The sequence below is a fragment of the Homalodisca vitripennis genome, chromosome 4 (genome assembly GCF_021130785.1).
Source record: "Homalodisca vitripennis isolate AUS2020 chromosome 4, UT_GWSS_2.1, whole genome shotgun sequence".
Lineage (NCBI taxonomy): Eukaryota > Metazoa > Arthropoda > Insecta > Hemiptera > Cicadellidae > Homalodisca > Homalodisca vitripennis.
Genome location: NC_060210.1, coordinates 151,652,932 through 151,677,456, shown reverse-complemented (window position 1 = coordinate 151,677,456; position 24,525 = coordinate 151,652,932). Strand labels below are relative to the sequence as shown.

Below are 24,525 nucleotides of genomic sequence, written 5' to 3'. Positions count from 1 at the left end.
CTTAATTAAACAACCTACAATTTTGGGTTGCTTACAAACGTTAACCGATCTAAACGTCAAGAGCTTTCACAAAAATTTAAAATACGGGTTTTCTTACAAACTTTAGAAAGTGTTAAAGTATCGACCGCATAATCTTTAATCATTGTAATAACATGTGACAATAACAGTGGATAGAATAATTATTGCTATTCTTTACCTAATTTAACGTGCTTTAATTGTTATTGCATCCATTCTACGTTTCTAAACTACTCCCTTGCCAGTAAGGTTGTTAAAATTGAGTTTTTAGCAATTTCCGAACTATTTCCTAGAAAAGTATATAGTAGAACAAGAAACGTGTTAGATTTTTCAGTTTTGTTGAAACCTCTTTTACGGTCCTAACAATTAAAATGTATTTTAGGTTTTAAGATGGAACCAGTTAAGATGGTAAAGGATTATTTTAAGGTGCAAGCAATAAAATAGTTGTCATTATTTAAGTAAACTCAAAAACTAATGCATCTTCTATCACATTTGTTAGGACGAAAGCATTAAACTATCTTATTATTGTGCCTGAAGTGATATTTTCTGATGATAGTACGCTTACATCTTTTATCAAGAACGATATCCCCTCACCATTGGTATAACATTAATGTTTTATTGCACACAAACTATCGTTTTTGTGAGTCATCTGGACCTATGAAGTTATGCTGCAGCTTCAATGCCGATTAACGTTTGATTAAATTTGACGTTAAGTATCAAGAAGTTTTCTGTTTTACATTTTTACGATCTATATAGAATCACCTCGAGCCAGTTTTGATTTGAGCCCCCACATTTTTTTTTTTTTTTTTTTTTTTTTTTTTTTTTTTCACGCTGAGGTTATCATTGCCCTCAAGAAAGAATTGACACCTAACTGTATTTGGTAGTGTCAATTAGGTACATAAAGATTACATTGTATATAACAAAAATAGAAATTAGGACAAGTAGGTGAGTAAATAATTTATACTTAAAACTAGATAACAACAAATATAACAAGGGAAAGACTGTAGAGAGGTCTTAACCTATATAAGGACTAAAAGATAAATAAAACATTAATAAGGGACAAGGTACATAAAAAGTAAAATAAATAAACTGTAAAAACTTAACATAATTTACTGCCACCAAGTATAGCTGTAAAGGGGCTAATTTGGCAGCTGTCAAGATAATTGATTACATAAAATTAAATAATAAAATTTATAAATATTAAACAACAATAGATAATCTGAATAAATAAGTTTAACATTAAATTATATTTTATTAATCAGCGACGTTGCATTCAGAAAACACAGCAATCTTTGAGTTGCCGTCTCGTCATCACAAAGAATATCGTTCAACGAAGCCGGCAGATTCGAGTTGCGGCCTATGTACCGAATAGCGAGGGCAGTCAACAAGCACATGTTTGACAGTAATGACAGTGTCACATGTGTCGCAGACCGGAGGATCATCTCTACTCATGAGGAAGCCATGTGTGAGAAGCGTGTGGCCTAGCCGCAGGCGACATAACACAACTTCCTCACGACGACTCAGGCGGTTCGCTTGTTTCCAGAGTCCAACGCAGTCTTTAATAAGCCGTAACTTGTTGTTGACGACTGCCCGCCAATCGCTATTCCATTTGGCTTTCAGTTTGCCCTTCACTACCGGGGTAATGTCGGAAGAAATCATCCGTGCGGTGTAAGGCTGGTGTTGTAATGCTTCCTTAGCTCCTCTATCTCTGCCAGCTCGTTTCCGGATACTCCAATGTGTCCAGGTACCCAGACAAGGAAGACAGCAACACCTTCGGACTGAAGGAAGACAAAGAGTGCCATATTTTCGCGGATGATGATGTGTTTTGAAAAACATGTCGCTGATGGCTTGTATTACCACTAGGGAGTCGCTGCAGATAACAATTTTTTTAGTCATAGGAAACGTTATATTTAGGGCCTTTTGGATGGCTGTTAATTCGGCCGTGAAAATGGAATGGAAGAGTCGTTGGGGAGACGAAAATCCGTATCGTCTTACCCAGTGACGAAAGCACATCCAGTTCTACAAACGTTCCTTTGACCCGTCAGTATAGACAACATCGCAAGGTGCGAGGCTGCCTAGTATTTGACGGAATTCTTGTTGGTAGACTGTTTCTGGAGTGGAGACTTTTTTAAACCTAGATAGATTTAAAATAAATTTTTGGCATTGAGACGCTCCAAGGTGGGATATCACATTGATGAACGATTTTAAACTGGTAATCGTTTAGGCCTATTTCATAAGCGTAGGAATTTTGGCCCTAACACCTAAGGGTGAAGGAAGATTTGGTCTCGCTAGGAAAGAAATTATAGAGTGGATTTCGCAGGACCGGTTCAAACGCAGGGTTTTCTGGCCTCCCTGAAAGAGCGTGAACATAGTTTAGGGGACAGTTGTTGTCGTCTATGCGAAAGAGGGGGTTTCTCCCGTTTCTGCGAGAAGACTGTTAATAGGAGAAGATCGAAAAGCTCCAGTGGCCAGTCTTAAAGCAGAATTATGGACTGGTTCAAGCATTTTGAGAGCACTGGGTCTTGCGGACCATATGCTTGACATCCATATAATCTAGACAGGAACGGATGGTGGCTTTGTAGAACCTGAGCATGCATGTCCTGTCAGCCCCCCATTTTGTTCCGCTTAAAGCTCTCAGTATGTTCAAGCGCTTCACGCATCGATCTTTTAGGTCTTTCTGGTGAGGCACCCAAGTTAGCGGGTAATCAAATGTAAGACCCAGGAATCTGATATTGTCACAAGTAGAGATTCTCTGATCCAGCAAAGAGAGCGTTGGCTGCTCAACGGTACGCATTCTGGAGAAAACGATGGCTTTTGTTTTAGGTGGCGAAAAAGAAAAACCCGTAACTCCGCACCACTGCTCAAGCCTGTTGATGGTAAGCTGTAAAGCTCTCTCCCCACCGCTAGCCTCTTTGTAGAGATGTAAATAGAGAAATCATCTACAAACAAAGAACCAGCGCACAGGAGGGGTAACGCAGGATGAGATGTTATTGATTGCAATGGCAAAAAAGGGTACAGCTTAGAAACGCTACCTTGTGGAATACCATTTTCCAGCGTGAATGAATCGGAAATGGTTGTCCCAAGTTTGACCTGTATGGTTCTTTCCGACAAGAAGCCTGTATGAAAGAAACCATGTGGCCCCCTACACCCCAAAGATATTAAAGCATTTAATATCCCCCTTCTCCAAGCTTTGTCATAAGCCTTGGAAATGTCCGAAGAATACCGCGATCAACTGTTTTCTTTCAATAAAGGAATTCAGGATTGCCGATTCCAAGGCAAGTAGATGGTCACTTGTAGACCGGCCTTGTCGGAATCCGCACTGGGAAGGTGAAAGAAGATTATTTTTCTCCAGAAACCAAACAAGACGTCTGTTGACCATCTTTCCAGTACTTTGCAGAGACTGCTAGTAAGCGAAATTGGTCTATAGCTTCCTGGAGAAGTTCTATCTTGGCCCGGTTTTGGAGAGCGATAATGTGTGAGCGACGCCAAGAATTAGGGAATGTGTGTTCTAAATATATTCTATTATATATTTTTAGAAGATCTTGTTTTCCATCCTCCGTCAGGTTCCGCAACATGGCATAATGTATGTTATCGGGACCTGGAGCAGAATTTGATGTCGCCTTTAGTGATGAATCGAGTTCATCAATGGTAAAGGGAAGGTTTAAAGGAGAGTTGTTATTCAATATATAAATTTAGAGCATGGCTTTCTGTATTTGTTTTGAAATTTTGAAACTCCCTATTGTAAGATGACGTTTTTGAAATTTCCGCAAAATGTGAGCCGAGTAAATTAGAAACTGTCAAGGGATCAGTTACCACATCGGTAACATTTTTCAGAGCAATAAGAGCAGGTGGGGGAGGTCTTACAGCAAACAGATCGAAGCTTCCTCCAAACATCAGATGCAGGAGTAGTACGTTTTATTTGATCTGTGTAGTCCAGCCAGGACTGCGCCGTCTTTGTCTAAAAACCTGTCTTGCTTTTGCCGTGCTCTTCTGTACCTACTTAAATTTTCTTTCACTCGGTGATCTGTTGAATTGTCTTAAAACATTTTCGACGTTTCCTTTAGAGCCGCCGAACATTCTTCAGACCACCAAGAAAACCTGGCGTTTGTTTGGTGAACCCGAGGATTTTGCGAAGCTTCGCTCTGCGGATGTTATAATATTAGATGTAAATAATTCAGTGGCTGTATTTATGTCGTTTAATTCGATATTAGTTGTTTGAGAAAACTATGTTCTTCTTGTACTCGTTCCAGTCAGCCCTCTTAATTTTCAACCTGGGACACTTGCCTGTCAAAGACGGAAAGGATTGAAAAGCCACGGCAATGGGCGCATGGTCACTCCTGACAGGTCGGGAAGTACGGACCAATGCACTCGAGTTGCCACGACGGACTGCAGACTGACAGGTCGATTGCCGACCATATGCCAGTCCTAGGGCACATGTAAGTGGCCGACTCGTCATTGAGAATGACCGCTGCCACTTCATCCCACAATCCCGCAACCATGTTACCCTCGATCAGAATGGCTGGAACCCCAAGAGCGATGGTGTGCATTGAAATCACCAACCATCAAGAAAGGAGAAGGGAGTTGGTCTGTACAGATCACGTAGATCATCAAGAGATAAATCAAAAGGGAAAGGTGGAATATATATGGAGCAGATGGTTAATTTAAACGGAACATCGATTGATACTGCTACTGCCTGGAGGTTTGTGACAATGTTCAAGGCTCTAGCATTAACAGAAGAATCTGCTAGAATAGCCACACCTCCACAGGCAATTTGTTGGGTGATGATCTAGACGAAAGATGTCATAACCATTTTGTTTCAAACGAGTATGAGGAGACAATTTTGTCTCTTGTAGGCAAATAACTTTAGGTTTTTTTTGTCTTTAGAAGTAATTTGAAGTCATCAAAGTGGCTTCTCAAACCATTAATATTCCATTGTAACAGCATTTTATATTATATTATATATTTTATTTTGTGCTAGTTCAATCGTAATTTTTTTTCTTTGTTTTAGATACAGGACGGAAGTTACCTTGAACAGTTTTGAACTCTGTCTGTATCTCCAAAGGGACCTCAACCATATCATCATCAAGTGATAATTGGGGAGGATCTGGACGAGGATGGATTAGTCTTTTTCACTAAGAATTTAGATCTATGTTCTGATTTTGCTTGTATGTTCTTTTTTAGTTTGTCGGCGAGTTTTTTCCTCTCTTCCAAAGATAAGGCGGGTTTCGTATTTTGTTGCACCTTATCTCTGAAAGTAGGGGTAACTGTTGAGCGAGCTTGAATATGTGTGTTGGACTTAGTATGGGGCGTGTGGACCTGCTTGGGAAGGATTACTGGTGGATGCCAACGGATGTTGTCCGGTACCGGCTGCAAGCTGCTTAACCAAAGCAGCAACCTGCTCTGTTAAATTGAGCACCATACCCTCCAAGGCGGTACATGACGGGCACTGTGCGGATTGGACTGGGGCTGAAGCAGCTTCGGAGTATGAGACTCCCTTTTTAGGGGTTGGAGCGATTCTTCTCCTGTACTCTTTGCGGGCTTCGTTAAAGGAGAGTTTGTTAAGAGTAACGATCTTCAATACTTCCTTTTCCTCTAAGTTAACTCTACACTCCTTCGAAAGTGGCCGCGTGTTTGCCCTTACAGTTCACGCATCTGACGTCGTTCTTGCAAACCTTCCTCTTGGTGGCCTTCAATCGCCGCAACGGGAACAAGTCTCAGGGCCGAGCACGTCTTAGTAGAGTGCCCGAATCTCTGACCAACGGAAACACCGCTGCGGATTTTTAAAGTATGGCCGTACAGTCAGGGACAAGTACCCAGCCTTAATAGTTTTTTGGAGGTTGGGGAAAAGCAAAGGTCAGAATTAGACCAGGAGTAGGAACCTTTTTCCCATTCTCCGTCCGAAGCATCCTGACCACATCGGTTTACCATTTCGCATTGCAGCTCGTCCTTGAGTTCTTCCTCACTACACTCCATCAGGTCACGGCAGAAGACGATCCCCTTGGAGGTGTTCAGTGAGGAGTGCGGTTGAACGACGACTTCCACCTGATCAAAAAACCTTGTCATCTGAAGGAACTTCCTGGCTTGGGATGTAGTTTGCAGCCTCCACCAAGATAGTTCCATTTCTCAGTTTGCTTACAGATTTAGGCTGACCGCCTGAGGAAACTAAAGCTTTGTTTTTATTAAGAAAGGACTAACCTTCGTTAGAGTTTTGCCTCATCCTTATGGCTAACGATTAGGTATAGTGGAGTTGGAACGTTCATATTTTCTGCGTTTACTTTTTCTTCCACTTTCCTTTGTTTTATGTATGATTCATTTTCAGAATCCGACAACTGTCTCTTTTTCTCTGGATCGTTATCTCTTACTCCGAATTCTTGCCCTAAGGGTGGGGTGGTTTGAGTATCCATGTAATAAGGTCACCAGCGCATCGTGTTTAGTTAGTGCGGGCCGATCACCGGGAGCGGGCATGCCCTCGGGTGTCCCACAAACCGTAGCTTGGGGGGACAACCCTACCTCAGTTCCCCGAGGCCCGGTTTCCATCGATTACCAAGTCGGGAATACGCGCACAACTTGGACTCGCACGTGGCAACAGGGGCTCCGACACCCTGCCTACTGAACACTTCCTGACCAAGGACCGAAGTGGCTGGCTTCTGAACCAGTACATGACCTACGCCTCGGCAGAGACAAGCTCACATCAGCTCTCACCCGACACCAGATAGGGCATCTTAGTGCCGCTTAAGCACTCCCAGCGAGCCATGCACTGGAACGGTCAGAGGACGGGTACTTATAGACCCTGGAGGGGGATTTGGTAGGAATTAGGGAATGGTTAGGTGGGAAGAGGCAGTTTAAACGTCATACCAGGACGAGCCCCCACACTGGTTTAATCAAAGACCATAAAGAGATGCTTTGTCTCAAAAGAATCTGTTTTAATGTTTATTGGCAGAAACCATAATGAGTGCGTCTCTCTCAATCAGAGTAGGGCAGTAACTGTTCTCTTTTGAGTCAAAGGCTCCACAATTGACTTTGTATTATAAAACACTGCTTTTGTGGGTAAGATAGTAAGGAAAACATTTTTCAAAAAGTTAGCGTTTAAACACACTCCGATATTGATTAATCATTTCTTAATCGTTTAAACATCTCTTTTTAACAAGTTTAAAAATTTTTATAAACGCAAATATTTATTACTTTTGATGGTTATATAATTGTAACTTATTACTAGCTCCTACCCTACGGTATTTATGATTACGTATACGTTTTTGTACTCACGTTTTATACAAAATCAAATACATAAGAATATGCATTTATTTGTAATATATGTATATATATACATATATATACATATATATATATATATATATATATATATATATATATATATATATATATACATATATATATATATATATATATATATATATATATTACATATATAAGGTATTTTCCCCTGTTTATTATTCTATTTCAGTTCTTTCTCTTGTTTATATTTAGTTAGTTTAAATTATTACATTTTGTTAATATTTATACACTATTTATTGTTATCTGAAGAAGTATGCTAAAGACATACGAAAATTCATAAGGAGTTTACCAATATTTGGTTTTTTATTTTTGCATGAAGAGAATATATATATATATATAAGGAGACATGTCTCTTTGAATCATGGCGTATAAAGATATAATTTGAAGTCCGGAACATTGTATTTAATTATAGTTAATTTACTGTTAATAATCTGAGGGAAGAAGTTAAAAAACAAATTTCATTCAAAATTGATCTGTAATTATAAGTGCCGTGGACAGGAGCAAAAACAGTTTACTTACACACGCCTATTTTACACAAAGCACTAAAGGATTATGTTCACAAATTGTAGTAATAAAAAATAAAAATGTCCAAGAGTGTATGGTCCCAGAAATATTATCAATTTCACTATAGTGAAAATTACCTTTAAAAATGTTTATAATAATCAAAGAAGATTAAATTCGAATTAAAAGAGTTGCATACAGTTTACCTTAGACAAAACTTTTATAATACATTTTACATATTTAGAAATTTATTACAAATAGACGGTTGCCAAGCTTTTATTCAAAATAGTTTTAATAAGTCGTTAGGAATTTGCCTGGTAAGACATAAGTTACTATGAAAATACAGAATTATATTTTACTTTAAAATCTTATTAAGAAAATAATTAGACGCATTGGTAGAAGTATTAACATATTATGTGTATAAGTCACGTTATTTGGTATTAGTGGTTTAATATAAACATCAAGATAGTGAAGATAATTTTTACAACGTTAGAGAAAGGTGCAAGCGAATTATTGTATGAATCAAAGAGAGTGTGGAAAATGCTATTCATCTTGATTATTGTTTTATGGTCGACGCTGGCATAATAACAGTTAAATTAGAGTTGTACTGGAAGAGAGTGCCCCGGAGGGGGAAGGGGGAGAGTGTGTTTTGAGAGACAAGAGGAGCCACTGCACTGCAGAAACAAAAGGCTGTAAGAGCCGCACCTCGGCCCTTGCACACGCGCATATACCCGCACTAAGTGTTGGGTCGGTTGTGAGGGGGGAGGGTGAGGGGGGCCGGTACTGATACTGCACACTTCACCACTAATGAGAGGGTAGTGGTGTCTGTCGTCTCGCGTTATAGCCGCTGGAATATTATATTCCTCGGCAAAGGCTTCACCTCTGAGTAAACACAGGTCAACAAGTAGATTACTTCTTTCTCTATATAGGGGGTGTTTCTGACCATCCGTCTTAAATGTCTAACGGCCAAACGGATAACTGCAGAGATTTTGTCTTTACTGAATTCAAACTAAATTGACCCTAACGAATTTCTTTAAAATAATATCAACTATGTGAAAATACAAAGTGCCCTAAAAATGAGGGTCCCATATTCAAGTCTACATTTTACTTGTAGGTAATTTTCATGTTAAATATTTTGGCAAGGAACACATTTTACTATATCTATTTGTACCAAAATGGTGATTCAAAATGTATATAAAACAGTATTGCTCCTATGAAAAACTCTGTTATTGTTTTTCGATACTCCATAGCACAAGCTTACAAATATACCATGCATGGCTGTATTTTCAAAATGTTTCTACCACAGTAACATTTAATTTTTTTAAGGTATAATAATCCCCATCGCGTAAACTATTTAAATGGTATAAAAGGGTGGAGGGTTCCCCACATTAGATTAATGCCCGTGTCAAACTGAATAACTTTCACATTTAATGTTTATTTTATATCTAATTATAACAAAAGTCCGGCAAATAAACTGTATTTATCGGTACCATTTGGAAGTTGACATTGTCCCATTACGAGTAGTTAGGCAACTATAAGATCAATAAATAAAATACAATATTAAAAATCCTGAATTCACTGCAATAATAAATATAACAAGCATGCGCTCGAGCTCGATATTAATGTACATGAATGTAAAACTTTCCATGCGTAGCCGAATCCTGTTGTGTAATTCTCGAACAGACCGTAACACTTCTTTGCAGAAAGCTTTTGAAAATATTTGTATACTATTGCTTTTTGTAAAGAATATCTTTCATGACGTATCTAAAAACCAGTTAATTTTGATATGGGTTCATATCACAAAAGTGTTTCTTATAAAAAAGTACGATTTTCTATACACTTATGACCGCCATTTTGAAACGAATATTGATACAATATTTTCTCCGCCTATGTATTTAGAAGGCCTTCAAAATTATGTAAAGCATGACCGTGTATTTGTATTTAATATTTTTGAGATTTGAATATGGATCCCTCAGTTTTTAGGACACTCTGTATTTTAATTGAGTAAAAATGAAAATTATATACGGTCTATTTAGTAGGGAATCCGTTTAAAATAAATCCCTGCAACTAGTAGCCGTTTAACAATCCAATATACGTTTCACACGAATGGTCTGAAACACACTCTAAGTGGTATTACTAAACAGTAAATGAAAAAAGTGTTAATGCAAATATACCTCCAGTTCTTGAATACTAACATATATGACATTTAACATGCTGCTAAAAGTATACAAAACGTATATACAACCGTACATTTCTACATTTTGAGACCAAAAGCATGGACTAGACATTCTGCCACATTATGTTTGAAGTGCCTCAGCCAGTTTTATACTCAGAAACGTTCATTCAATCGATCAATAAAAAGGTCTGAAGTTGTATTGCAATTACTCAAGACAGAAGGTGATTGTTAATAATTGGCAATAAAGGCCAGTCAAGAGAAGAATTAAAACTAGCACTATCAAGTCTGAGTAATTCTATATACTTATTTGACGTTTGAAAATATGTGACTTAAACTTTTGACCTAAGGCAAGACTAAGATCACGGATTTAAGACATACATTTTCCTGGAAAAAATATACTTTTGACTGGCACTTTGAAACAAATATTGATAAAATATTTTCTCTCCGTCTACGTATTTAGAAGGCCTTAAAATTATGTACAGAATGAACATCAGTTAAGAGAAGAATTCAAATATCACTATGAAGTCTGTGTAGCCAATTTTCTATATGCTTATTTGACGTTTTAAATATGTGACTAAGGCCTAAGGCAAGAGTTAGTCACGTTTTGAAGGCCATCACTTTTCATGGGAAAATTATAATAGTTTATTTTTCTAAAAAAAAAAAAATAAAAAAATACAACAATTTTACAACTTTAATTTAAAATTATTAAATTTATGACTTAATTAGGCTTCGATTTAATACTAAGTGATATATTAACATTCTTTACACTTGGAGTAATATTTTTTGGAAGAAAAACTAGGTTTTGTATTGCACGATTATCACAGTTAAAATTCTTTAATATATTAAGTTTTAGCTTATTTGTACAAAGTGAAATCAATAAGCAGCTAGTCCAGCGATCACTGAAATACAATTTTTCACATAATGTAGGTCAAATAAACTAGTGGATAAGTAATTAGAAATGTCCATCAAACCCAGTCCAAGCAAATTTAGTTAATTGATTTATGCATTATTGATAGACTAGCATTTGATTATTAATACCATTCACTATTTTTATAAATTTCATTAAATTTAGATGGTTCTCAGTGCACTAAGAAAGATATCGTATATTTAACTACTTCAATATATATACGTATACACATTACAATTAACCTTCTTTGAAACTGTATGATAATGCAATACGATTTGAACGTGAAATGGTATAGTTAAAAGAAGTAGTTGAAACAAAAGCAATTTAAGTGAACAAGAGATAAAGGTGAAGTTCACTGTTGCGTGCGGCCTGCCAATGACGATAGAACCTACAGAATATCCGAGTGTAGTTGATTTAAACACCTCACGGACTCTCAATCTCCCATCCCCGCAGACACGGGCACTGCGCCGACAGCGACAGCCGTCCTCCGATTGGTCAATAGGGATTTATCTATTATAGTTTTAATATTCCCACTCTTTTTGCGTTATTTTACGGGCAGAACCGCAGCATTACTATAGAGTGACACAAGTTATTGTCCAAGACATCTGATGTTTAAAATATGAAACTATAAAGTCATACAAAAAAACAACACGGAAAAATACACTTTTTACGTAATTGTTTTGCTTGAACTGGAAACACTGCATTACAATGGTCCAGTGCTTTTAATACATAGGTTATACTATTATATTTGACAACTAACTCTTATTTGTTTAATGCTATGTTATCAGCAAATACTAAATATTAAAAATTTATATGACAAACTAATTAAGATAGAATCCTTTGTACATGTTGTTGAAATATCACCATTAAATACAATTTTCTAGCAAAAATTTGTAGAGGTAAAAGATTTGCCGACTCTGGCTTATACATAAACATATTTGTTTTACAATATAGAATATTAAATGAAAGAATATACATATATAAAAAATCTCAAGGTTTGTGTGGGCTGATACATATATTATCAGCAATCCGATTTCATGACTACTTTAATAAATTGTGCTTATCGAAATAATTAATCTGATTATATAATATTTACAAGTCATGGATATGAAAACAGTAATTACCTAATTTATTGCCTAATGGAACATAATTAAATTTATTAATAACAATATTTGAAGTATAATAAATTGTTTAATACTTAAACTATAAAATCAGAATATAATTTAGGAATTTGTACTATGTTTAACAATTACACTATTTAACTAATACAATGAAAGTATCTTTCATACAGTTATAATCGAAACACAAATGGAACGAGTTAACCACAAGAACTGACTGATTAAATGAGGAATCTCCAGTACCAAACTGAGAACAACTACTCCAGACGCAGTCCGAGTTATAACAGTACTCAGGATTAACTGTAATAGTAACTGAAAAGTTGCTTACTTTGAAATATAATATACTATTTATCCCACTGGGTTATAACAACGCGCATGAACACGACTGAGATTTCATTCATATTATATTGCCTAGGTTCTATACAATCAAGGATATATAATTATAAAATTTGTATAAATGGCTACAGCAGAATTTTATTTCAATACATATCGAATAACAAAAAGTACTTGCTCCGCCGGGACTCGAACCCGGATCTCTCGCTTGCGGGGTGAATGTGCTACCATTAAACCACAAAGCTCTTACATTTTACGATTCAATTATATTAGATATATGTATGTATGTATAAAATCAATATGGTTGCCAAGGATTTGTGGTATACTGATAGTCATTACAAATATACGTCCATTAAATAAATTCTCAAACGGAGAAGTTACTCGGATCGTTAAAACGAACAGAAAATATGTTCCGTAGAATCTTCTAGATAACAAAAAAAACTAAGAACACTTAGGGAACTTTTAACGTCGTGTGGCTTCGTGTCGTGTTTCAAAGGATTTGTTACAGGAGCGTTATTTGTAACCTAAAGCACGGCGCCCACTGCGACCGGCCCGGTCTTTTTGTGAAGTCGAAATACACGCAATCAAATGGAAACCCGCCCACTGCGACCGGCCCGGGCTGGGCTGGGACGGGCCGGTCACAGTGGGCGCCGTGCTTTAATGTAGGCTAGCAGGCTTCCCACAATTTTGTGGTAACTGAATTTACTGAATTTCAAAAATACCAATCTCTGCACTCAATCTTGTCCCATTGCTCCCGATTGGATTTTTATACAACCTCAATAAGGACGCAATCCCGAAACCAAACAAGAATAGTAGTATTTCCTAGTATTTATGAGGCAATTATAAGAAATAGAATTTCTGCAATTAACTTTGGTTCTCCGATATAATTCTATAATATGTGAAACTTCCAAGACCATTTTCTGATCATATACATATTTTGGTCCAATGTTTAACATACTAATCTGGGGTAGCCCTTTTTTATTTTAAAAGTGATTAATCTAAATCGGTCTAGTACTTAATGGAAAAATCACTGATAATAATAAAAAAAAGATAGGGTAGAATCCAATTGTAAAACATGCTCTTTTTAAAAATCTGTTAATAAAACGTGAAGTTTACCTGAAAGTTGAACTTCTGGAACTGTTCTACAGTATCGACGTCCGCTTCGGCCATATAGGTGACAGCACAGGTCTCCGGGGACACGACACTGGCAGGCTCAGGAGGCGCAGTGGTCGTTTCCTGAGCGGGAGGGCTTCGTGCACCGGGAACCTCGTTATCCTCTGGCTCCTGCACATTGTCACGCTTGACCTCCACCAGAGGCAGCGGTTCCAGACCTGGGCCTCCGGGCCCCAAGTTTGGAGCACCGCTGAAGTTGACGTAGTAAATACACAACAGCACAGTCAGCAGCACAGCACTTGCCGCGATGAAGCGGGGTGGACCACGCCGTATTATCTTAAACATGGCGGCCGGGCATCGCCTCACGCACCGGGGAGAGTATTACGCATTCAGGGGTTCAACTGTTAGATGATGAGCACCGTCACTAAGCGGGCACAAGCTACATCGTACGTATGGAATAGAGGTTTGAGCTTCTCCCGCTGACCTCACGACCGGAACATGTGCTGCTCCATCTGCAACAAACAGAACAATCCTGTTAATGGACATAATCTGGGTGGAGTCATCTACACTTGCTATAGTTGTAAAAATATTACTTATTATATTATAAAGTGTTACATCGAATTGCAATAAATGGTTGAACCTAAATAAAGTTATTTAAACTAACAAGACAATTTCTCAATCATTAAAAACACGATTGCCAAATATAGGAACCAAGTTATGACTATATGTAGAAATTTGCTCTACCCTCTGGACTCAACTGTGTCCGCTGCTTCATGACATATTCCACATGCACCACGAAAAGCGTGCGTTATCTTCATATTATACAAATGACTACATATAAACGTTAACCTTTTACTGTAAATGAGCATTATAGGTCAACACCAAAATAATGATAACCAAACCACTTTCATATTATTTGTCTCCTGCGAGAACTTTGGTTTTTTAGATTAACCACAAAATTAATTTAACCATTCATACCTTTGTTTACTTTCGGTAAAAACCGGAAGTCCACTACCCGTAATATATATTACCCATAAATATATAGCCTGAAACAATTCTAGTGAAGTAAATAATCTAAAAAATTACAGTAACTCCATATAGCATCCATGGAATAAGTATATGCACGGAAACTCACAGTTTATCTGGCACGGTCAATAAATGTATTTTGTGAGTCTAATGCCGTGTCCTGCTTAAGCCATGCGCCAAGCTTGGGGCAGGGATACCAAACGACGGGAAATATAACTTGAACAGGGAATAATTTTCCCAATTCCCAATGAGCTCTTCCATGAGTTAGACTCTTGCAATCAAGTCACGAATACCACTGATTCTGTCCCTCAACTAAATTAATAATTTTAAATTCAAACTAAATTAATTGCGTAGAACAATGCTAAAAACTGTCATTAAGTTGTTTTATCTTGTATTTCAATACGAGTATTATTGAAAAAGGCTCAGTTGTCACAAAGGTAAAACACAGCAAACTTCATGGTTTTCAAATAACTACAAGATACCTGTAATTCCATCGATACATAAATAGAGTTTCATTTCAATAACATGTTACATATACGTAACGCATTTTGCCTTTACAAAAGTTCAAGATAATATCTATTTGATATTCCGTAACAAAGAAGTTCGAAGTCAAAGTTTAGCAGAGTTATTGCAGAGTATAGTCAGACTGGAGGTTATTTGCTATACTTCAGAAGTAAAGCAGCCAAATTTAAAGCCAGAAACATAGAATAGAAAAGTTTTATCGTTTAAAGCGCAATAAAGCAAATAGCACGTGAATTATTTATGGGATTCCCCGAGTGTTACTGAGATCGCCTCTACACTGAAAACTTGAGTCGTTAACGCTCTAGGAACAAGAAAAGGTAGTTGGCACAAATGTGTTTTAAAACGGTTCTCGCATCAACTACGAAAAACATTAAGAACACCGTCCATTATCTTCTTTATTCCTCTCAGCAGAGGAACAAGATAAAAATTAAGTCTGGAACCCGTAATTATCCTGACGAGTTCAACCCCTGGGTTTAACCATTAAAGAGCCAATAACAAAGCTCATATTTTTAAAATTAAACCGGGATAAACTTATATTACAGCAGGTTATTATCACAATAATATTTAATTCTTTTTCATAACAAGTAATTTATTAAATTTTAACCAGGTAAACAATATACAACTACACAAGTTGAAAGGAAATTAATTAGAAACATTTTCAAACTCTTGCTAAAGATACAAATAAACGCAATGATAATGCTCAGTTACAATTATATATGCCTGACAATCTCACGTTGTAATCACATTAACCCCACGCGTTTTAATGAATAATAATTAGGCACGCGAGTTATCTCAAAGTTCATTTCGCGAAACAAAGGCTTCTTTCATTTCATTTAATACTTCTCAAGTATTACGAGTTACTTCTGCAGTTCGTTGCAAGTCTGCGTTATTACAGTGTACTGACGTAGCACTTTTGTCTACTTTAAACAGTTTTATTATGACAACTAGGGTGCAATAATATTATATTAACAGAGGTGCTATTCATATTTACACGTTCATATGTTTAGTTTATATTCCAGTTTACACCTTCAGAATCATAATCAACAGATCCCTAGCTCAGACGTCGTATTGAAGGATTGGTAACACATAACTGCCAATCAAGTTAAGCCGACTAAGAAACTTAATCTAATAAGAATGTGGAAATATTAATTATCGACTCGTTGTAAGATCAATTGTGCATTTTTCTGGCTACCACACAATACCCCTTTATATACTCTTCCACGTGGATAATACACAGTATAGTATCCTCGACCTCAGTACATTGTGTCTGTTCTGTCCTACTACAAAGAGTGCTCCAGTTGCCATGATGACTCTCGATGTCAAGTGATTGTGTACTTGTCTGTCTGGCACTCATCACCCTCTCTCTACATACCCTTCCACGTAGACAATAACACAATAGTGTATCCTCGACCTTAGTCAGTTATGTCGAATTTAGACTGATTCAGTATATATAATATACTATAAAGACTGGTTCAGTCACAGTCACCATGACGATTCTCGTTGTCAAGTAATTGTGTACTTGCCTGGTTACCACTCGTTACTCTCCCTTCATACCGATCCACGTGGACAAACACACAATATTGCATCCTTGATCTCAGTCACAATTTGTTTCCTCACAAGTATAAAGAGTGCTTCAGTCGCCATGACGACTCTCGTTGTCAAGTAATTGTGTACTTGCCTGGTTACCACTCGTTACTCTCCCTTCATATCGATACACGTGGACAAACACACAATATTGCATCCTTGATCTCAGTCACAATTTGTTTCCTCACAAGTATAAAGAGTGGTTCAGTCCCCATGATGACTCTCGTTGTGAAGTAATTGTGTACTTGAATGGGTACCACTCGTTACTCTCTCTTTATACCGATCCATGTGGACAAACACACAATTTGCATCCTTGATCTCAGTCAGAATGTCTGTTTTCTGACTAGTATAAAGAGTGCTTCAGTCGCCTTGACGACTCTCGTTGTCAAGTAATTTGTGTACTTGAATGGGTACCACTCGTTCTTCTCTCTTGATACCGATCCACGTAGACAAACACACAATTTGCATCCTTGATCTCAGTCAGAATGTCTGTTTTATGACTAGTATAAAGAGTGCTTCAGTCGCCTTGACGACTCTCGTTGTCAAGTAATTGTGTACTTGAATGGGTACCACTCGTTCCTCTCTCTTTATACCGATCCACGTGGACAAACGCACCATACTGCATACTTGATCTCAGTCAGAATGTCTGTTTTCTGACTAGTATAAAGAGTGCTTCAATCCCCCATGATGACTCTCATTGTCAAGTAAATGTGTACTTGTCTGACTGCCACTTATCACCCTCTCTCTAGATGCCCTTCCACGTGAACAAAAACACACTATTTTATCCTCAATTGTGTACAACTACTGTATTGTTACTTATCTATTTCTAGATATAGTTACCCTACTTTTAACTCATGCATATAACTCGTATAACGCATGAATTTCTGCTTACTTTGGAAGAGGCGAGATAATTATGTTTTCTTTTAACGATACGGCCTTTTAATCATTATTGAAATATGTGACGTATATAACATATCTCTTTTTTCGGATTCACAGCCAATTTGTTGAATACCTAACTTCACATGGCAGAGGGAAAGCATAAAAGCCTAAAGTTGTATAGAAAATACTGAGAGTTAAGTTCTGGGAAAAACGTTAACTTTATCTCTGATCCCGAGAACGCCTTTAGGTAGCAAGAAATCAATTCGGTATAGATAATGTTTTCTTCGGGCTGGGGATTCAGAATGAATGAAATTGCTTGATTAATTCATTTCAATACCATGCACACATATACCACATCTCTATTTGGTCCAGTTAGTCTTCTTGCAAATTGTCCTTTAAGAATGATGGAGACGTTCTGAGATCCTTTATGACAAAACATAAACCTTAGTGTCATATTCAACGAATTTGCAAATCACGAAATTTATCGTTGGTTTTTGGGATAAACTGACACAATTTTCTAAACAGGTTCTCTGAAAGCGCTTGTGATTGAAAACATACGTTTAAAATGTAAACTTAATATTTAGGGAGATTTTTAACTAAAAGAAGTTTGCAGATTTCCCTCACGTATTCACAGTGAATTGATGAAAACGTTTCTCAATAAATGTTCATGCCTAGAGATTACATAAGGGTAAATTTATGCTCTCAGTAGTAGGAAAGAATTAGTGAGGTAAACTTTACATGATATCCGATGTGGATGGCGCAATATTTACTATACACAACTGAAACGTAAGGACGTACAGTACATAAAATATTTATATACATTTGTCTGAAGATAATATGATATAGACGAATTTGATGTGATATGAAATAAAAAAAACCTTAAGAATCCGATACTTAAAATCGTAACCGTTCATGACTATGAACACTTATATTTTAACGTGGGTTGTGCAACGTTATTTTGACGCTTAAGTGTGCAACACACATTTTACAGAAATGTTGCGATAATCGTGGCTGCAATAGGCTGACTTCTACGGAATTTAGCTTTACTTGAAGAATACAACAATGGTGGCATAAAGTAAACACCATAACTGTTCTAGTTACGTATGTCCATATAGAATATTCAGCGTTTGAAAACTCTTGAAAAACTATGAAATATTATAAGATATAAACATAATATTTTAATTGGTAGTTTAATTATAACAATATTATTCAAATATTAATCAATGTCATTGAGTATAATATTTAAAATCACACAGAACACAAACTATTAACTCGGTTCTAAGTGCAGCCGTAAGATCTGTTATATAGTAAATGAAGTTTATATAGTCATTAACACTGGCCATTAACTCTGATTTTAAACGTATTAAAAACGAATTTAATTTCACTCCAAAGTAATAGCAAAGAAAGCTAATGATTGAAAGGTTTAGCAATGTTGTTTAGTCAAGCAGGATAAACAATTAGAACGTACTTAATTCATGATTTGTAAAATAGCAGTAATTCCTTTAACCTAATAACCGAGAAGCCGGTGTAAACATTTGTTCTTTTTTATTAATTATATTGATGATACCTAAACATATTACGAAGTATAATATAAGATGACATAATGTTGAACATGATGACCGCAACAGACACCTTACTGATCAGACGCTGAGTGACTTGTTCGGCCTTAGTATAGACCAGTAGTGAAGGTGTTAAATACTATCTCACATTGTGTCAAAGCCCACATCTATGACCCTGGTGCCCGTATCGCAGTCGTGGAACGTGAAAACCCGCATTTTGCGAGATAAAACTGTCAATTGCATTTAAAACTATCACTGAAAAAAAGACTTTAATTTTTTAGCAAAGGTATGCATTTAGTCAATTAATTAATGAGATTAAACACTAGTAGAATATTTAATTTCACCCTTCAGACAGTAGAATCCGTCTGTATTCAATATAATATTGAGGGTTTTTGCCGACTTGACGTGGTCCTGTTGTATAGCGACTTTGAGGACGGGTTGAGGCTAGTTTCTATATTTCACCACATGCGACCTTTGTAATTAATCGTCATCTTAAGGTGCAATATAGTTGATATTTGCTTGTGGAAGTTGGATTTATAACGGGCAGTAGATCCACAATCTATATGTAATATGACGTACAGTACACTGATGTCTTAATTGATATTGATATTTGTCACATAGCTAACCTACTTGTATTTTTAAATGTATACAGCGATTTATTTATATTACAATAGACAAAACGGCCGCCTGCAGTTCTAGCCAATTGAAGTTTGTATTCATACATTTTACAACTTAATTAATTAATATATATATATATATATATATATATATATATATATATATATATATATATATATATATATATATATCAAATCAATCCTCTACCTTTTTAACAAATCTCAACAAATTAATTAAGTCCTACGTAATGATGCACTTTCGGATGGATATCTTCTGTATAAATATTGGGTAGCCCTTAAAATTACTCAATTACTGGTACTTCCACATTGGTAAGTTCTACAATTTGGCCGTTGAAATAATTATCCAATTCTTAAAATGTCGTTGACTGGAAGTTTTTCTGTCTATATCAGTACGATAACTGATACAATGGTCCTAGGAGACTTGACCCTTGGTAATTAGGTTTCTTCCAGGCAGAAAAGGATTCTTTCGATTTTAGACTCAACGGGTTGAAATTACAAGATTGTACAATCCAATTACATGAAATTTTATAATGTAACATAGTAACACATTTGATAAAGATTTTGAATTGGTTAGTAACAATGTCAGATTGCTTGATCTCCCAGGTATCGGTATAATGCTGGTTATAGTTTATTTCATTTTAAAGTTCATTTGTTTTACCAAGACAACTAACAAAGAATGCTTATTTTATCAATATAAGGAATTTGACACTATAAATCAGTGCTACATGTGTTAGTGCGGTAACTGAGAGACGTGTAACTGAAACGATTAGTTACCGCTCTCACACTGAGTGACACGTGCGGCCCAGTTGGCATTTGGTGGCGAGTTGTAGGGTGGGGGTCAGGGGGCAACTATGTACACTTGCAGGGTCTCCTCTTACCACACCCCACACAGCCATCGCACTACCCTTGTCCTTAAACAGCCGTAGAATATGTAACAGCCGTAAAGCATCGCAGTTCCATACGCCTGTTATTGCTATCCGCTCGCCACTTTGCCCTTCTTTACGACTATAATAAGATGGCTGCTCCAAATATTTGAAAACGATATCAGAAAACGGTAAGAGCTTTCTCTAATGCACCACATGTGCTTCGATAAAGATTAAATGTCCGTTCTATAGAATTGAAGAGTACGAGGTAATTGACTTTTTAACCGACTTATGATTCATTACACCATCTACACGTCGCAGTTTCACACTTAATCATAATCATGAACAAATCATTATAGGAAAGGAAAACAGACGGAAACTTTTAACGCGTATCCGACTGTTATGTTTTACATATAATTTTACATATTCACGATATATTATAGGGTAAAAATAGTTACAGACCACAACGTAATTAGGTATTTCATGAAAAATTTGGAACTCGGAATTGGGGACGTGAGCGAGCCTTGATTTGAACTCCTATGAATAAAAAAAGTAGATGGACATGTTAAAAGTAACGTATTTTGAAGTGTAAAAATTACATTTACAAAGGTCGAAAAAATGCAATCACTGTAATTATTGTAGGAACTCCTGAGTGGCGGAATACGAGTAGTAAATCAAAACAGGTCAGAAATAGTATTTCGCAGTTCACGTTCTAATCCATGTTGAAAGTAGTTAGGGACCTAATATATAAAATAGCAGAGCATTGTCGAAGGTAATCATAAAATTCTATCTTTATGTTTACTACACAATTAGAAGTTTTTTTTATTGGCGAGATCTCATTAACTGCTGAATGAATTTGCACACTTGATGCATATGGAACAATTTGGAGAGGTAGAATTGCATAAAATTCCTACTGACATTCACAATCATTAGAAAATAATATGTTAAAATACTATAAAATCGTAGGCGGCAAAGAAAAGAGAGAATTGGGAGAGTAAGTACAGCTGTCAAATTCCTAGAAGATCTCGACTGGCTGTACACCTCATTGAAGAATACAAATTCTAATCAATCATAAAAACTGCAGGTTTCAAACGTTTATGAGCTGTACTGAAATCATAGAGACCTTTGACAAAACATTGAGAACATGACTGTGTAAAGTACACAAAGACATGATTAGAAGACAAATATAATATACAAGTAAATACAAGATATTAAAAACATTCATGAATTAAGTTAAAGAAATATTTAAAGGAGAAAGGTCATTTTGAAAATATCGTTGAATCTATCGATTAAATGGCTTACAGGCTGTATAAGTATTACACTAAAAGAACTTATGTCCATATATCTATAAAACAGTCTCAAGACGTATACACTCTAATAAATGGGTAAAGGAGTTAACGTTACGATCTTCGGGAACTCCTCTTTGTATTGGTAAGGGTTAGCAAAGTTCCTTTGAAGAGGCCACCTGCTGAACTTCACCTTCTTCCTACATTAGATATGGATGTTTTGAGAAATCTACCTGAAATAAACCAGCAGCAATATCACACACCATGAAACCTTCGTGCTCTCTGAGGATGGAGGAGTAGGCTGGAATAATAATGTGTAGAAGTAGCATGGAAAGCGGACAAGAGGTAAATAACATAATATAAATCTTAACTCGTAACCTTCCTGTACATACTGACGTAAACGTTTCTCAAAAAATGAGACTCTCACAATATGCTGTAGTTAGTTTTATCGGCACGTGGAAATATACTAAACATAAACCCGTAGTGGGCAATAAATGTAAAACAGTTCCGTGTAATATATATATATATATATATATATATATATATATATATATATATATATATGCAGGTATATAAATCATAGGTCTATTTTTTTCTCTCCTCATATTTTTCTCCTTTGTTATAAACAAAAAGCCAACCATAACTATATAACCAGTGTTTATTTATACAAAACCAATTACTTAAACGTTCATATTACGACAACACTTAGTAATGTTTTCAAATTCAGTAATATTATTCAATGAGGCTATTCATTTTTTGTACAGTGTATTGTTGCCATAACATAAAAGGTAAAATTTCTCTCGCGTGAACTCGTCGCTTCCCCTTGACGGAGACACATAACCGTAAAAGTGGTGTTACTAATACAGAGACACCACTTCCATTCCGGTTATAAATTTACTTTATATGTTCTTCCACCCAAACATGTAAACCGAATGTTTATATTTTGTACCAAATGCTTACGCGAGAAGAAATTTCTATAGGGTATGAGATTAAGACTTACTTATTTTGTCCTGCATTTATCTCATTACAAAAAATTACTACAATGATAAGGTTCATGGATATTACGGACATATATATGGACAATGCTATAATGTATATAAAAAGTTAATAGTCAACTGACAGACAAAATCGTCTAAACCAGAAAAAGAAAAGGTGGTCCTGGGCTTGTTTATGTAGGCCCTACTCAAATCCGTTCACATTTCATTTAATTTTATAGATAAAATGAATTGTACATACAAAAATGTTGAGACTCAGTAAAATATTAGCTAATACGAAACTATTTCCTGTTTGTTGTAACAGGAAAGAGTACATTGTTAACACATTGTTTCTAACTGTTTGGTGAAATTCTCTGCAGTACTATAGAATTTATAGAGCGAGAAGACGTGAACCACGAGGATGTACAGGTCGCACAGATACGAGGAACGTAACAAAACAAAGCATGGACCACTCTTATCAACACACAGGATGTCCGGTTAATCAAGTGCTTACACTCAAGGTTGATATATATATACTCAATAAAATTAACGTCGATACCGACACAATTTCAAACCAAAGACCCAGTCGGTATACCTGCTAAGTTCAACGAAAAGCAGGAAATCTGAGTAATCGTTAGTTTTGGAAACCAATTATATTGATTGTATATTTATTACAATATTATCATAATAATAAATGGATATTAATAAATTTTCTAAATATGCCAATGAAAATATCCCGTTCGTTGGATAATCGTTAAGGAAGCCTGTCACTCAAGGGGCTGGAATATTTCATTTATGTATGTTTGTCTGTCTTTCCGTACGCACGAAACCTCAAGAATGATATGACCTACAGAATACAAAACTTCAACGAAACGTGTTACACAACGCGTGGTAAAGTGTTACTGTTACACGATGTATTTCTCGACCAAGCAAGATTTATGTGTTAGTTACCTTAACAATAATTTACAATTTGAACACGGTTATAATTTAATAACAATCTTCCAAAAAACAAAGGAGGGGTGCTATGTTCGTATTCGTAGATGTGAAGTGTACTGAAAATAATTTAACACCTGCAAATCCTATTAATGAATATTTACATAAAACTTATGACTGTCAAACCGTACCTATATTAAACTTTCAATTTATTTCTATGGAGTAAATCAAATACACATGAGAAGACCACATTCTTTATTCATATGTTTAGTTTGATCAGAAATACAGAGGATGTAATAATCTGAAAAATAATGTTGTACGTTAATAACTACTTTTTACGGATTAAAAATAAAACTCTCAGTATTAATGAAGTAGAGAAAACATTGGAAATTTGCCCTACATATGGAAAACTGAGAATTTATTTCTGATCCATGAACGTGACAAATAGATAAAACGATTATCGAAATGGTGACAATGCGACGATTGCTCGTTGAACACATTGTTATAATAACGAAACAATGATAAAGTTTATCACCCGCGTTCAATTACACTTACTACGTATGCTACTTACTTCAGTAATAAGTAAGTCATGACTGAGCAGGTACACATGCAATGAGTTGCAGTGATTGTAACTCCGTGTTACAACGGTGATGATCGTTCTGGATTGAACGAGTGGAACGTGAAACCACACCACACCGACACCACAGTACGGCGGTCCACCACAACAGCCACAGCGGGACACACCGACAGTGTGTTGGACCACAGGAAAAGCGATACAAGCCGTACACAGAGTGAACATTTTACC

The 24,525-nt window shown here is 36.2% G+C and overlaps 1 protein-coding gene across 3 annotated transcripts in view; it reads right to left on the bottom strand.

Annotated features, from left to right (window-relative positions):
• LOC124360343 (alpha-mannosidase 2) overlaps positions 1-24,525 on the bottom strand; it is a 130,562-nt gene that overhangs the window by 24,379 nt on the left and 81,658 nt on the right. For all 3 annotated transcript variants that reach the window (XM_046813893.1, XM_046813894.1, XM_046813892.1), the window contains one exon: positions 13,460-13,968. In XM_046813893.1, coding sequence (XP_046669849.1) covers positions 13,460-13,801 — 342 coding nt within the window. In that variant the 5' untranslated portion in view covers positions 13,802-13,968. The remainder of the gene's footprint in view (positions 1-13,459; positions 13,969-24,525) is intronic.